Here is a 16,928-nt window from a genome sequence, read left to right as displayed (position 1 = left end):
GTTTGCAGATGATATGATACTATACATAGAGAATCCTAAAGATGCTACCAGAAAACTACTAAGCTAATCAATGACTTTGGTAAAGTAGCAGGATACAAAATTAATGCACAGAAATCTCTTGCATTCCTATACACTAATGATGAAAAATCTGAAAGTGAAATTATGGAAACACTCCCATTTGCCATTGCAACAAAAAGGATAAAATACCTAGGAATGAACTTACCTAAGGAGACAAAAGACCTGTATGCAGAAAACTATAAGACACTGACAAAAGAAATTAAAGATGATACAAACAGATGGAGAGATATACCATGTTCTTGGATCGGAGGAATCAACATTCTGAAAATGACTCTACTACCGAAAGCAATCTACAAATTCAGTGCAATTCCTATCAAACTACCAATGGCATTTTTCACAGAACTAGAACAAAAAAGTTCACAGTTTGTATGGAAACACAAAAGACCCCAAATAGCCAAAGCATTCTTGAGAAAGAAAAACGGAGCTGGAGGAATCAGGCTCCCTGCCTTCAGACTATACTACAAAGTTACAGTAATCAAGACAGTATGGTACCGGCACAAAAACAGAAATGTAGATCAATGGAACAGGATAGAAAGCCCAGAGATAAACCCACACACGTATGGTCACCTTATTTTTGATAAAGGAGGCAAGAATATACAATGGAGAAAAGACAGCCTCTTCAATAAGTGGTGCTGGGAAAACTGGACAGCTACATGTAAATGAATGAAATTAGAACACTCCCTAACACCATACACAAAAATAAACTCAAAATGGATTAAAAACCTAAATGGAAGGCCAGACACTATAAAACTCCTAGAGGAAAACATAGGCAGAGCACTCTATGACATAAATCACAGCAAGATCCTTTTTTACCCACCTCCTAGAGAAATGGAAATAAAAACAAAAATAAACAAATGGGGCCTAATGAAACTTAAAATCTTTTGTACAGCAAAGGAAACCATAAACAAGATGAAAAGACAACCCTCAGAATGGGAGAAAATATTTGCCAATGAAGCAACTGACAAAGGATTACTCTCCAAAATATACAAACAGCTCATGCATCTCAATATCAAAAAAAACAAACAACCCAATCCAAAAATGGGCAGAAGACCTAAATAGACATTTCTCCAAAGAAGATATACAGATTGCCAACAAACACATGAATGGATGCTCAACATCGCTAATCATTAGAGAAATGCAAATCAAAACTACAATGAGGTATCACCTCACACCACTCAGAATGGCCATCATCAAAAAATCTACAAACAATAAATGCTGGAGAGTGTGTGGAGAAAAGGGAACCCTCTTGCACTGTTGGTGGGAATGTAAATTGATACAGCCACTATGGAGAACAGTATGAAGGTTCCTTCAAAAACTAAAAATAGAACTACCATATGACCCAGCAATCCCACTATTGGGCATATACCCTGAGAAAACCATAATTCAAAAAGAGTCATGTACCACAGTGTTCATTGCAGCTCTATTTACAATAGCCAGGACATGGAAGCAACCTAAGTGTCCATCAACAGATGAATGGATAAAGAAGATGTGGCACATATATACGATGGGATATTACTCAGCCATAAAAAGAAACGAAATTGAGTTATTTGTAGTGATATGGATGGACCTAGAGTCTGTCATACAAAGTGAAGTAAGTCAGAAAGAGAAAAACAAATACCGTATGCTAACACGTATATATGGAATCTAAGAAAAAAGAAAAAAGGTCATGAAGAACCTAGAGGCAAGACGGGAATAAAGACACAGACCTATTAGAGAATGGACTTGAGGATATGGGGAGGGGGAAGGGTAAGCTGGGACAAAGTGAGAGAGTGGCATGGACATATATACACTACCAAACGTAAAATAGATAGCTAGTGGAAAGCAGCTGCATAGCACAGGGAGATCAGCTTGGTGCTTTGTGACCACCTAGAGTGGTGGGATAGGGAGGGTGGGAGAGAGACACAAGAGGGAGGAGATATGGTGATATATGTATAGCTGATTCACTTTGTTATAAAGCAAAAACTAACACACCCTTGTAAAGCAATTTTACTCCAATAAAGATGTTAAAAAAAAAAAAAGAAATTGAAGATGACATAAATAAACCGCAAGATAGCCCATGCTCATGGATCTAAAGAGTTAATATTGTCAAAATGACCCCAGTACCTAAACCATCTATAGATCCAGTGCAATCTCTATCAAAATTCCAATGGCATTTTTCAGAGAAATAGAAGGAACTATCCCAAATTTCATATGGAATTATAAAGACCTCAAATAGCCAAAGCAATCTTAGAAAGCTGGAGGCATCACACTTCCAGATTTCACATTATTATCACAAAGTTATAGTAATAAACACAGTATGGTACTGGCATAAAGCAGACACATAGACCAATGGAGCAGGATTGAGAGCCCAGAAATAAACTCTTGCATATGGCCAACTAGGGAGCCAGGAATACTCAATAAGGAAATGATAGTTTCTCACTAAATGATGTTGGGAGAACTGGATATTCATTTGCAAAAGAATGAAACTACACCATCATCTTACATCACTCACAAAATGTAACTCAAAATGAATTAAGGACTTCAACATAAGACCTGAACTTATAAAACTTTTAGAACAAAAATAGAGAAAAAGCTCGTTGACATAGGTCTTAGCAATGATATTTTTGGATATGAACCCCAAAACACCAGCAACAAATGCAAAAATCAACAAGCATTACTACATTAAACTAAAAATCTTCTGCACAGCAGAAGAAACAATTAAGGAAAAGAAAAGGGAATCTATGGAATGGTAAAAATATTTGCAAACCATATACTGATAAGGGGTTAATACCCAAAATACATAAGGAGCTCAACAGCAAAAACCCAAGCAATCCAATTAGAAAATGGGCAAAAGACATGAATAGACATTTTTTCCAAAGAACACATACAAATGGCTAACAAGTACATAAAAAGGAGCTCCATATCACTAACCATCAGGGATATGCAAATCAAAATCACAATGAGATACTGTCTCACATCTGTTAGCATGACTATTCTCAAAAAGACAAAAGGTAACAAATGCTGACAAGGATGTGTAGAAAAGGAAATCTGGTGCACTGTTGGTGGGAATGTAAATTGATATCACCAATATTGGAAAAGTATAGAGGGTTCTCAAAAAATTAAAAATACAACTACAATATGATTCAGCAATCCTACTGATGGGTATACATTGAAAGGAAATGAAATCACTGTCTCAAAGGTATATCTGCACCTCCATGTTTACTATAGCATTCTTCACAACAGTCAAGACATGGAAATAACCTAAGTGTCCATTGACAGATGAATGGATAAAGAAAATGAGGTATATTTATAGAATGGAATATTATTTATCCATATAAAAGAAAGAAATCCTGCCATTTGTGACAACATGGATGGACCTTGAAGGCATTTTGCTAAATGAAATAAGCCAGAGAGAGAAAGACAAATGCTTTATGAACTCACATGTGGAATCTAAAAATATCAAACTCATAGAAACAGAAAGTAGTATGGTGGTTGCCAGGGGCTGAGGGATGGGGAATATGGGGAGATGCTGGTCAAACAGTACAAGTTTTCAGTTAGAAGATGAACAAATTCTGGGGATCTAAGGTGCTGCATGATGACTCTAGTTAACATTATTGTATTGTACACTAGGAAGTTGCTATGAGAGTAGAGTTTTAACATTCTCATGCTAACAACAACAACAACAAAGGTAATTATGAGATGAGGAATGTTTTCATATTATTGTGGTAAATATTGCACAATATATATGTGTATCAAACGATCACATTGTACACTTTAAACCTACACAATGTTATGTCAATTATATTTCAATAAAGCTGGGAAAAAGTGACAGAAAAAAAAGAAAGAATCCATGTCCCTTGCTAAAATAATTTTACTGATATTATTCACCGTTATGAAAATTAAAATCAAAATCAATATTATTAGTATATATACTGTGGCAGTTAAATTACAGTGTCCTTTAATGTTAGAGCATGTTTATGTACTTTAATAGATTTTAGGTTTCCTTTTTAAAAATTTAGTTTTCTTTCAGAGAAAGTTAGTTTCTTGAACATTCCAAATTGTTTCAAATATGAATTATATTTACAAATGATAGGAATTTTATTAATATTATATCAAATCCAAAATGATTCTCCTGTATCTTTTGTCTGTGCTATTTTAATTGCAGAACATCATGAAAATGTTTCACCTTCAGAAAAATTCAATAAATAAATATACTATGAAGAAAGTTTAAATTTAATAAGCTATAAATATGATTTATGTTTGGAATTTAGCTCCTTACCACAATTATTAGACTTGTAGAGAACACTTATATTGCTTTTAACTATGTTGAAAAGCTACATAATAAGATTTCAGTTAATTGAAACTAGACTAATATATACATATAATACCCATATTATGTATACATAAACTCACAGCTTAACGTAAATCTATAAATGCAGTGGGGAATTTTGATTGTGACTGTTAATAAAAGCAGAATAGTGTCAGATGAAAGACATGCCGTTTTATATCCTCTAATTACATCAGCTATTCCGCCTTATGAAAGTGTGTCACAAGCTTTCCTTTATTGTCACATGTGGCACTGTAATAGATATTTGGTTACTGCACTGTTTACAGAGTCACAAATGTGTGATAGTGTGATGGCATTCACTCACTGCTGCTACTGGTAGTAATTACTAGGCCTACTCAATTCTGAACCATTTTTCTCTCCTCAAGAACCCCCTCCTTGAATGTCCATTTTCCTTCTAGTGTTTTTACAGAGAAAGTTCCTTGTGGTACCTCTTTCTGTTTCATTATGGATTAATGTCATGGGGATTTTTTTTTAAACCAATAATGTTATCATAAATTCTCACACTAAAGGTTTTATAAATGCCTTTCTTACTAAATGCCTTTCTTCCTTTCCTTAAACAGTAAAACTTCCAGGTCTCAGGACTTACGTTGACCCGCACACTTACGAAGACCCTACCCAAGCAGTTCATGAGTTTGCTAAGGAATTGGATGCCACCAACATATCCATTGACAAAGTTGTTGGAGCAGGTAACCACTGCAGTAATCCCACTGTCAACCTAGTATGTTAATTACAAATCTACAGCTATGCATAAGAATGCTGCCTGAAATTGACTGCTCAGGTTCTCAGGCCAAAGTATATTGCTATGAAAAGGGACATTTTCTGATTTCATGATGAAAGGCAGGCAGTAAATAAATGAAGGAGTATTTAATGGAATGTAATGATTTCAAAGGTGCCAGACCTACAGACTCAGAGACCACGGCCAGCTTTCTACTCATTGAATTTCAGAGGAGGCAGCCGCCGCAGCTCAATCTCTCCATGGCTGCGCTGATCATGTGTCACAAAGTCTGTCTGGCTAAATGGGGATAACGGGATAAAAGTGTGTCTTACTTTAAATGAGCCCACTAAGTGAAAATTTTGATTTGTAGAAAAAAAGTAATTCTAGAATCTTCTTTGGAATTAAAAAACAAAAGCAACGCAAAATAAAATAAAAAATGACATATTTTATACAAATTCCATCACAACTATATTGAGAGGATAGTTTAAATAATGTGAAGTGCTCCATTTTAATACTTGCTTGTAATGGTATATAGTTTTAAAGTATTTGTGTTAAAGCTTGTTTTCATATAGACATACTTTTGTTCTAATTATTAATTTGCTCAATCACAAATTCATTAACAAACACCTAGGAGTGTTAATAAGTGTCGCAGTTGCGTATTTCCAAAAAATTATAGATATTATTAATAGTAGTGAGTATTTCCAAAAAATTATAGATATTTATAAAATAACAGTATTTTATACAATTACACATAAACATATGGCATTCACAGAATATGCAGTGTGCATCTGAATAAAACTACTACTCAGAAGTAAAAATAAACAATATTGTACAATAATTGTACACAGTCATCTCATTCTTCAATATTGCTCTAAAAACAAACACAAACTAGTTATGTGTATGTGGGAAATAGAGTGAAAGACTGAAAAATGAACTTTTTGAATTATGCATACCGTATCAGATCACATTTTCTACAAGTACTCTATATATGACTGATGCTTTTTTACACAAATGTGCATATAATTTTCTGTTTCTTTTTCTATGCACTAAAGAATTATTTATAACTCAAGTAGTATTTACTATTCAAGCAGGATAATCTGAGTAATTCATATATTATCTAAATAAAATGATAGTTTCATAAATCTTCTCTTCTAATTTTCTTAATATTATGTTCTCCTAAAATTCACATGTGCAGGTAATATGAAAATATGAAACTAACAATTCATAAAAGGAAACTAGAATAAGTACTTCCTTTTTCACAATCTAAGACTTAAGAATATATACATTCACTGTACATCTATGTTAATTCAGCCTAAATTAATCCAGATATATACTGATTACTCTTTCATTTGTATAGTTCTGCTTTGTCAACTGCTCCATGGTGCAGAGGGGTTTTGTCATGCTGGTTTTAATGCTGCCCCACAAGAGTGCACTGTTCTCCAGCATGGAAGTTGCAGTAGCATATGCAGCAAAAGACTTTGCACACTCAACTGGAGAATGTGATGAGAGAAGGTCAACCAATGCCCAGAAGGTCAGACATACTGCGACCTTGAAATTTGGGGCCTTCTGCATTAATAAAAGCTTATATATACAGATGTTATTGACAAAGCCAGGTATCTAGAACATAGTAGTGTGAGACAAAGCATACTCATTAAAAATGGTATATGATCAATGAGATAAAGGGAAAGGCTATTTCTACTGAATCACTTAATAATCCTTGACTCTCATTAAAGATTAAAACAGCTCCTCTTTTTCCTTTCTTTCTTCAAACATATTTGTAAAAAATTAGACATACGCCCATTTTCAGAGTTTTGCAGCCAATAGTCTCATTTGCCACCTTAAGGGCTATAAAACTGTGCCTATTTTGTTTGCAAATATATATATCTTCAAGGTTGGTTATGCTTCACCTGGAAGATTTCTTTATAAAATATACTCCCAATTCTAGTCTGTCTTTTTTTTTTTTCTTTTTTTTAAATTAATTAATTCATTCATTTTTGGTTGTATTGGGTCTTCGTTTCTGTGCGAGGGCTTTCTCTAGTTGTGGCAAGCGGGGGCCACTCTTCATCGCGGTGCGCGGGCCTCTCACTATCGCGGCCTCTCTTGTTGCGGAGCACAGGCTCCAGACGCGCAGGCTCAGTAGTTGTGGCTCACGGGCCCAGCTGCTCCGCGGCATGTGGGATCCTCCCAGACCAGGGCTCGAACCCGTGTCCCCTGCATTAGCAGGCAGATTCTCAACCACTGCGCCACCAGGGAAGCCCTCTAGTCTGTCTTGATTAGCCTTTAAATGGTTTGTGACTACCAAGATAGAATATGAAATCAAGATTTTGAAGGCTATCATTTTCTAACATTTTGTTCTGTAAAATTTTCAACGTCTACAAAAATAGATGAAATTATAAAATAGTATAATGAACCTGCATGTAACCATTTCTACAGCAACTTCAATAACAGTCCACTCATGACCAGCCTTCTTTTATACTCTTACCCACTTCCTATACCTTTTAAAATTAAAAAAAATAATGTTGTCCACAAAAAATTAGTAATCATGCTAAATTGATTAGCACCTATCTTCTATTGTTAAAAGGCTGAATCTTTTATTCAATGACAGAACTTTCACAGTCAATTAAATACACAGGAAGACTATATGTGGACTAACTCTTTAGTTTTCTGTCAAAAATTTTATACAAAGAAATAGGTATAACAGAAGCTCTCATTTATACATGGAATAACCAGAAGAATTATACCTGTATTGCAAATTACAAAATTAAAATTGAGGCATGAATTAACTTTCTCAAGGTAGTATAATTTTGTTAGTGAGGAATTCATAATGACCCAAATTCCATTATTTCAAGGTTTCCTGAAGGTAGAAAATATTTAATTCCTATTCTGTGCTAGACAGTCACATGATTTTAATTTTATTAGACTTTTAAATAGGTATTATTATCTCCATTTCACCAGATGAGGAAACAAAAGCTGAAAATTTGAATGGCCCATGGTCACATAGATATTAATTAGGAAGCCAAAATCTGAAGCTTGTACTTTTCAACTTCAAAGTTTATGCTAGACACTAGTGATCACAATAGTGCCTTCTAAGATTTTTTTGAAGATTAATCGAGATAATTCATGTATAGTGCTTAGCTGACACAACAGCATTGTTCAGTGTGTCTTTTTATTATTCTTCTCTTATTAAAATAGTTGGAAGGAGAATGGGCTTTGACTAGTGCAGAGGGTCATTCCACTTAAACACAAGTGCATTATTTCTTGTTTTAAATGAAATTAGCATAAGAAATTTTATTTTGAGTAATTGTGCATTATGTACCTTAAATCAAAATACAGTGTACCCATTCTCATAAAGCATATTTTATTTCAAAGGGCAAATAAACACTGATGCACTTAATTATTTAAAAGATCAAGTAGTATCTTCTCAAATGAACTTCTTGTAGCTGTGCTTTTATTTAGAAATGACAGGATCTAAATTTTGTTTCTTACAGGTGCAAAGTTAATTGAACCATGTAAAATTGGCTAGATGGAAAAATCAGGCATTGCGTTTGTCCAGTCTTTGTTAATTTTTCCAACACTGTTCTTTTAAGAACAGTAATTATAAAGAGAATTGAATTAATATGTAACATTTCTATGTCTAGTATAATGTATTTGTGACAATTTCTAGTATTTATCAGATAAAATAATCACATTTCTAAATTTTATGATTTTTTAAAAATACTAGCATTACTGAAGCACCATTTTCTGAATTTCGAAGGTAGATAACATGTCCATATGTCCAGCTCTCCCACTGAGAACAAAGGAAGAAACACTAATTGGGCCACTTGAAATTCAAACTCTTCCCCTTGATCTCCTTAGTGAGGTACTTTCACAACATTCTTTGCTTTACAAATACTTGTCCAATACGACATTAAGCTTGTTATCACCGTCATCATCACAACCATCTCTTTTTACATTAACACAGAATTTGACATTTTAAAAAGAACTTTAGTATTTACTCTTCACCTTGATCTAACTCTTAAGAGGTAGATAGATATTTATCCTTCTTAAAGTAGCTTTGAACTCAGAGAAGAAAGAATGACTAACACTTAGATGGCACTTACTATGTGTCTGGCTCTCTTCTAAGTGCATTCTATGTACATTAATTCCTTTAACTGCACAAAAATTTTATGAAGTAGACAAAATTGTTGTCCCTATGTTATAGATAAGGAGACAAAGGCACAGAGTGGTTAAGACAGTCACTCAAAATCACACAGATAATAAGTGACAGAGGCTGAATTAGACCCTAGAGAATCCGGCTTCAGAATCCATGCTCTTATCTCACAGTTCTGTACTGTCTGTCCTGTAAACTAACAAGTGACTTGTCACTTAGAATAAATGGTCATGACTTCCAAATTTAAAACACAATCCATTACACCCTATTGATCCATGATAATGGCAGAACTGTTTTTTAGAATATGAAAATTCATGATGGATGCCTCCTTATGGTTTGCCCAAACTTAATGTTTACACAAAGTGAACTGGGGTTTTGGGCAATGTTCCGATAGCCCTGCGTAAAGAAAGAAACTCTCAGTTTTGTTTACAAATTTTAGCAATGATTTACTTTGCATCGTAACTTCTCCTAATGCTCACACATCTATAATGGCATATTCTTCCTTTGATTTAAAAAAGATCATTGAATGTTCTCAAGTTCTGCCCCTAATTCTCCCCATAATCCTAAAAAACACTCTAGCTGCAGATATTACTCTACTCTCTACTTCCTTGAGGGGAAGAAATTAGATCTGCCTTTATTACCATTATACCTCCGTGTTTTTCATAGTATCTGTAATACTGTTGCCAATTGATGAATATTTATTAAATAAATGTGTGAATACCTGCTTTTGGACATTAAGTGACTTTGACAAGTTATAGTACAAGTCATTGTTTTGAAAACAGTGGCAAGACTGGATTCCTGAGGAAGGGAGAGTCAAGTCTAAGGGAGTTTAGAACTTCCTGGAGAGAAGCAAGTCATTTGTAGGGATGCAGTTGATAAATCATTAGGACAACCTGCTGCTTTTGTGGGTTGAAGGACTTACTTGGATGAAAAATAGAGAAGTATCTCACTACTTGACACCTTCTTTCTGGCTGACCCATGGAGCATGGGCCCTGTACAAAAACTCACTGTGAAAAGGTTGGATCAAAAATGTTTTTCCATTCCACAGCCTAAAAATTGATCATGTAATTTTTCTTTTCAGAAAAACCTTTCATTTGCTGTTAAAAACTATTTTTTAAAATGTTGTACAAAATCCATCTAATAATCCATACAATATTAGGATTTCTTCCTTGAATGAGGAACAATCAGTACGTGGCACTACTTTATGGCAATCACTGTGGCAGCAGTGGAGACAGAGAAATGAATGTTAAGGGTCTCTGCTCTCAAGGAGCTCAAAATCAAATGAAAGCGTTATGGGTGAATCGTCTCAATAACAATGTATGTGAAGATAGTGACCAAACTAGTTCTAGGCAATTTTATATCAATTAAATTAGACTACGTAAAAGTCAGCAACACTCCATATTCAACAAATTCTGATTGTGCATTTAAGACAACTTTTTTATTGAAAACATTGGATCTAAGAAAATATTTCTACAGTAATTCTTTAGATACGATTCGATACTGTTAGATTATTTTTCTCTTGCCAGAGCCCCAGAGAACTTTACAACTAGTATGTGAATAATACAACACACCCTACTCCATAAAATGACTTGATAGCTTATTATTTTATTCCCATTTTCAGAGAGCTGGAATTTATAGCTAAATTGGCCCTGGTAAAAACAGAATACTGATAAACATCTGAAATTTAATCCAGTGTTTAACCCATTATACTGGTGCTGGTGCTAGTTGATTATCCTGAGGAAATGGCAGCTATGAGAACAAGGAATGAAAAAATCTAATAGATATAACTTTTGACTTCCCTCTTATTCTTTCATATGTCATTATTCATAGTGTAGTACTTCAAAATACATGAGGCTTATCACAAGGTCCATTTTCCACCAGGGTGTGGATGTCCTGGGGTTTCTTATTACCATCTTCCAAAATAATCTGGAGGCCTACAAGTGTACATCTTGCAGGTCAATTATTGAATTGGAATTATTGAGAGAAAACAGTTGCTCCCTACTGATGATTTTTTATAATATAATTTCTTACCTTTTCTTGTTTTGTTCTTCTGCATTCTAACAGGTGAATTTGGAGAGGTGTGCAGTGGTCGCTTAAAACTTCCTTCAAAAAAAGAGATTTCAGTGGCCATCAAGACCCTGAAAGTGGGCTACACAGAAAAGCAGAGGAGAGACTTCTTAGGAGAAGCAAGCATTATGGGACAGTTTGACCATCCCAATATCATTCGACTGGAGGGAGTTGTTACTAAAAGTAAGTGAAGTCATAAGACTGATTTTGTGTATGTTGAGCAGAGGTTGTTTAAACCCAAAGTCAATAATTTAAGAATTTTGGTCTTTTTTTCATGAGTACCTGTTAGTCCTAATCAAAAACAAAGCAAAATAAAACAAAAAAAAATCAAAAACAAAAACAAAACCTCAGTGTTTAAGGATTAACATGTATTTCTTTGACAAGAGACCAAAGACATTTAACTAGTATTATTTTGACAGTGCTATTCTAGACCTTAAAAAGCTTTACAAATTTAGGAGCTAAATATTGGACTATAGTAATACATGCTGATTAAACTACAGTTAAGTGAATTGTGTAGAACTTTCTGTTATGTAGAGTAGCAAGGAAAAAACAATGACTCAATTTTGACAGAAATTGCTGGGAACTCCCAGCTAGCTGCCTTTTCTTTTATTGTTCACTAGTTTCATTTAAGCTTCCAAATATTTCCCCCCCTGGCTTTAGGGAAATTATGAGAGTTTTGGGAATGCTTCTGAGCTGTAAAGATTGGAATCATATTAGACCCAAACCCTTTTCTCCATTCTCTGTGGATTTCAAATAATTCTCATCTAGAGTCCCAGATGGATTCTTGACTACTCTGGGGAAGCTCTGGCTTACAGCCTGCGACAGAGATCTGAACTTATTTCCATGATGATTTCTCCATCCAGGCTCAAAAGGGATCCCATGAGACAGATATGTGATTTTTGGCTCCAGTTCCAATGAAAACCTCTTGAGAATGCTCTGGGATGTTGTTTTTCTCAAGATTTTGGGGCACAAGATGAAGAATAAGCTAAATTGGCAGTAGCAGACTTCTTAGAGTGAAAGACAGCATATGGCAGGGAATTTGGCATCCTTTAGGGGATAATTCATTGGCACCATATTTACATATTCTGTGGTTACCAACAGACATGGCATATTATATTTTTCACAATGATATTTTTCTTTAACATTACGTGGAGCACTTTCCAAATGGCACTAATACCTATTATCATTTTTGTATGAGTAAAAAGGCAATTCCTTACTCACAAGAACATGGTATAATTGAAATATACTTTGATTTCCTTTAGAGTTTTTTAATGTAATAAGTGTGGTTAAGAATTTAACAATGTAGAACTTAACCATAAACTATAAGCCCATATTAAGTCTTGTTAGAAGCATATTTTTCCCTCTGTACTCCTAAAAATGAGGCTACGTTAGTTGTAACACTAAAATAATTTCTGATGAAAAATGTCTTTTTAATTTTAAAAAATGAATAATAAAAATACTATTAATATTTAATAATAAAAATTTTAATAATAAAAATACTAAGGATTGGGAAAAAGTATGAAATATTTGTTCCTTCAGGGCAAGACCATATCTATAGAGTATCCTACTTAATATCCTTAGAACTATAGAATCATGTCTCACTGGGTTTTTAATAGTTATTTAACCTTTTATTTTCCTCCATATCATTCTCACCAAGTGGTTGTCCTTCAGATCTTGAGCCCATTCGGAGAGGAAACTCACTTGTACTTATGTATCCATTCTTCTTTTAACTCTCAATTTTCAAAATTCTCAATTTTTTTTGTTCCCAGTGTTATGAGTTATTATTATACTGTTTGGTTTTGCAAGCTGTTTCCTATAAGTTCATTTACTGAATGATAAGCAAAATTAAACCATAATTATTGTGGAAGATCTTCTTTAGATATAAAGATATATATAATAAAGATATAGATATATATAAAGAAGATCTTCTTTAGATATAAATGGAATAATCAAATATGAATTATGGTCACCTGGCAAAGAAATCCATAAAACAACCCCTGAGACCAAAATGCAGGAAAAAATGCATTAAGAAAAAAAAGGACCTTTAAAAATCACAGGTATTATACATTAAATGTCTTATTCAAGTACGAGTCTGTAACATTCTAATATGAATTACAGCTGCCTTATTCTTAGAGTGAAAGTTCTAAATTTCATATATCTCCTTGGTCAAATAAGCATGCAAGAGACTGCCAAATCTGACTATATAAATCCCAGTCATCTCACATAGTGCAAGCATAATAGAGTAGCAGACCTAGAATTAGATTTTGAACTCTTTTAGCGGCATATTTAAAAGCTCTAAGTCTGGCACCCTGTTACAACTGAGAGGAAATAGAAATGCCTTAGAATAAAGTTAATAAGTTGTATTTAATATATAAACAAGGCAATTTTGTCACCAAATAAATTATTTAATCCACTCCTATCATTTTCTTTGTTTCCTGAGAGTATATGACTGCTAAAACAATCTACCTGCAAAGTTCAGAAACACACACACGCACACCTAGAGATACAGGGCTTATAATTTAATGAACAAATTGTATTTAAAGAAGAAAAGAAAGCATATTGGTATCTGGATTAAGAATCAGAAGGTCAGAGTTCAAATTCTGATTCAGCTCTACTGGTTTGTGAGACATCTGACAAATCAAACCACTCCCAGATACTGACTCTCTTCACTTGTAACATGGAATTAGCAGTTCTACTTTACTACTTCCAGGTCCTTGTAAGATCAAATAAGATTCCATAAGAATATGTTCTTAGGTGGAACAGAAGTATGCAATCTAAGTTACCACTTCTGGTTGAGTTTGAGAAGATTTTACCAGTTAATCTGGGAGTGCAGAAGAAAATTCTTGAAAACAATTCCTTTTTGGCTCAAAGATAATTTTTTAATATTGCTATTAATTATGTGCTTTGAAACACTAAGTCTATTATAATGTATCATTTTCAAGTTAGAGAAAGCCCTTTATTCAATAATTATATTTTCATTTATTTGAATTAAGCCATAAACAATTTTAATAGTGTGGTTTTGAGCTTGATGATCTTAAACAAGAGAAGGTGAGAGAGTCTCTGATCTTCAAAGTAGCAGAAAGCTGGGGGCACAGTCCTGCTCAGAACCTGGTACTAACATGTGTTATCAATTTTAGTTGAAGTTCAAAAAGATGGAACTTGTTTTTAGCAAACGTTTGATATTTCTGCCATCACACCATTAGTCAAAAGATGTTCAGACTCCATCCAAGAAGACTTTCCATTGGTCACTTTTCACCTAGTGTAATAGAAGGAATTATATAGGATGAGACTGATGTGCTTTTTGTTGTTATTTAGGGATGGATTATTTTCTACAAATTAAAAAATAATAATAATGCAACTTAACTGTAACCTTGTACTATTGAGGAAAGACATGGGCAGACCATTAAGAGGATTTCTAACAGTGAAAACACTTCTGTATTGGTGTGAGTGTCCACTGCACACCAAAAGCTTAATCATTTGTTTGCATTGTCAGCACATATGATAAGGAAATATTACTGGAATAAGTTGTCATTCTTTAGTGACAATGCCAAATTATTTCTATTTCTTGTTTGCCTCTCTCTAAAGCTTTTCTTCAGCACTTGTTTCAAGTCCATGTCATATTTTTTAATAGACAATACAAGGGAGAGTAGAAATATTGTTCCTGTCTTTTCCTTAAAAGTATTAATTTCATTTCAAATTAAGCATAAATACATTTTAAAATTTTAAAGTCAGCTTAATGTAAAGTATTCAATGTGTTAAGATTAATAGAGTATGGCTGGTTAAGGAAGAGTTGGAGAAAGTACTTCTTAGCCTGATTTTGAAGAGAGAGACTATCCTTAGCTAGCCTGAAATAATAGACATGGTATGATCTATTCTAACTGTCACTCTGTTAGGAGCTGGATTTAGAACTACAGACAAACTAGAGTTGCTCCCTGCCCTGGTTAACTCATAGACCAGTGGATGTAATAAGGATCATTCTTAACATGAATTACATCCTGATTAAAATGGAATTTGGAAAAGATTGTCCTGTATGTTTATATGTTTTAATGGGAAACCTGCAGAAAAATACTCTAATTCAGTTCATTACAATATTTCTATCAGTCAGTTAGTTATAGTACATGGAAGTCTATAACCAAAACATTTTCTAGTTTCTAATCAATAGTGATTCAAATCTTCTTTCCTGAGAATAGTCAAGCATATTTTGTCTATTTTCTTCAATTTCAATTTTCCTTCTCCTGTTTATACTTTTTTGCTTCCACCCTGATTTGATTACATGATACTAGTAATGAGTACTGGCTGCTAAGGTAAAAGATTTTGATTTTATAAATCCCACTCGTGTTGGAGTGTGTGTAAGTCTTAAAAACAGACAGACTATGTAAGACACAATTACTGTTAGTAGGAATTAATAGCATTTCCTTTGGAAATGAATTACATTTCAATAGTTTATAACATTTAAATCATTGATACATATATTTTATGTTTGAATGAAACTATTTTAATCTAAGACCAACATTTATTTGATAATTGCAATAAAAATTTCTATATATAACTATATATTTATCACATTATCCTGCTGGTTTTTTTTTTAATAGAATATGTGATTAAGAAGGCTGTGAAATAGATAGTGCTGAACTTGGAATTCTTAGACATTTTGAATCACATTTGTTCTGTCAGCAAACAAAATGATTAGTAAATATCTCTGAGCCATTGGGGAAATGAACTGATTGTAAGAGACTGATGTGCTTCCTTTAACCCTTTAATTATGAAAGATCATGATTTTATCTATACTCATAAATCAATTTAAGAACAAAAGCAAAATTCCACTGCACATTTTGTTATGCTGATTTTTGGTGGAGTTTCATTTCAGCCAAACAACAATAATTTCATTGATTTTAATATATATACTCAGATGTATTTAAGGATCTCTGAGGGCAGTGAATGATATAGGTTCTTGAAGAAGCTGATAATGTCATTTCTAAATCAAAATACACATGAAAGAATGTGCAAACTTTGATAGAAATACATTGCATCATGTTCAGATGAGCTGGTATTTTATAAATAATTTCCAACTACATTTAATACATATTAGAACTGGTTCTCACCACTATTGCACTTTTCCTTTAACTCTGTTTATCATAATCAAAATCACAAGGAAAAGTAAGTGAAGATCCTGCTTTCCAAGGTAGAATATTTGATTCTGTTTACTTTTTGTCTGTACATTTGGGTTTGCTGAATCTTTGAACTTAATGCAAAGCACATTTTCAGACTTGCCCATCTTAACTGATGGGTTTACAAATACCTAAATTATAGAGCTAAATGCAGCCTGGTCTGATTTCTGAATGGTCATGGGGCTTTGGCTTAATTGACTGGTTTGATTTTTCAGCTACTTTTATTTCCCTTGCCAAACATTTTACCAGACATGCTAACAATAAATGAAATGGTCATAAGGCTGAGAGCCAGAAGGAAAAGAGTGATAAGCAAAGGTCTGGGTAGTATACAAACAAGGTAACTGGCCACTGTAATTGAGAGTTGACTGTGGGAAACAATATATCTGTAACTACATTCAAGGGCTGTGTTGGGTTTTGCGAGCA

At 33.7% G+C, this 16,928-nt stretch overlaps 1 protein-coding gene across 3 annotated transcripts in view; it reads left to right on the top strand.

Annotated features, from left to right (window-relative positions):
* The window catches only part of EPHA3 (EPH receptor A3), a 365,584-nt gene that overhangs the window by 301,093 nt on the left and 47,563 nt on the right, over positions 1-16,928 (top strand). For all 3 annotated transcript variants that reach the window (XM_057545924.1, XM_057545923.1, XM_057545922.1), the window contains 2 exons: positions 4,966-5,091; positions 11,335-11,520. In XM_057545924.1, the coding sequence (XP_057401907.1) occupies positions 4,966-5,091; positions 11,335-11,520 (312 nt within the window). The remainder of the gene's footprint in view (positions 1-4,965; positions 5,092-11,334; positions 11,521-16,928) is intronic.

This window comes from Balaenoptera acutorostrata, chromosome 4, assembly GCF_949987535.1.
Source record: "Balaenoptera acutorostrata chromosome 4, mBalAcu1.1, whole genome shotgun sequence".
Lineage (NCBI taxonomy): Eukaryota > Metazoa > Chordata > Mammalia > Artiodactyla > Balaenopteridae > Balaenoptera > Balaenoptera acutorostrata.
The sequence above is the reverse complement of the archived record's forward strand: the minus strand, read 5'-3'. Positions and strand labels throughout refer to the sequence as shown.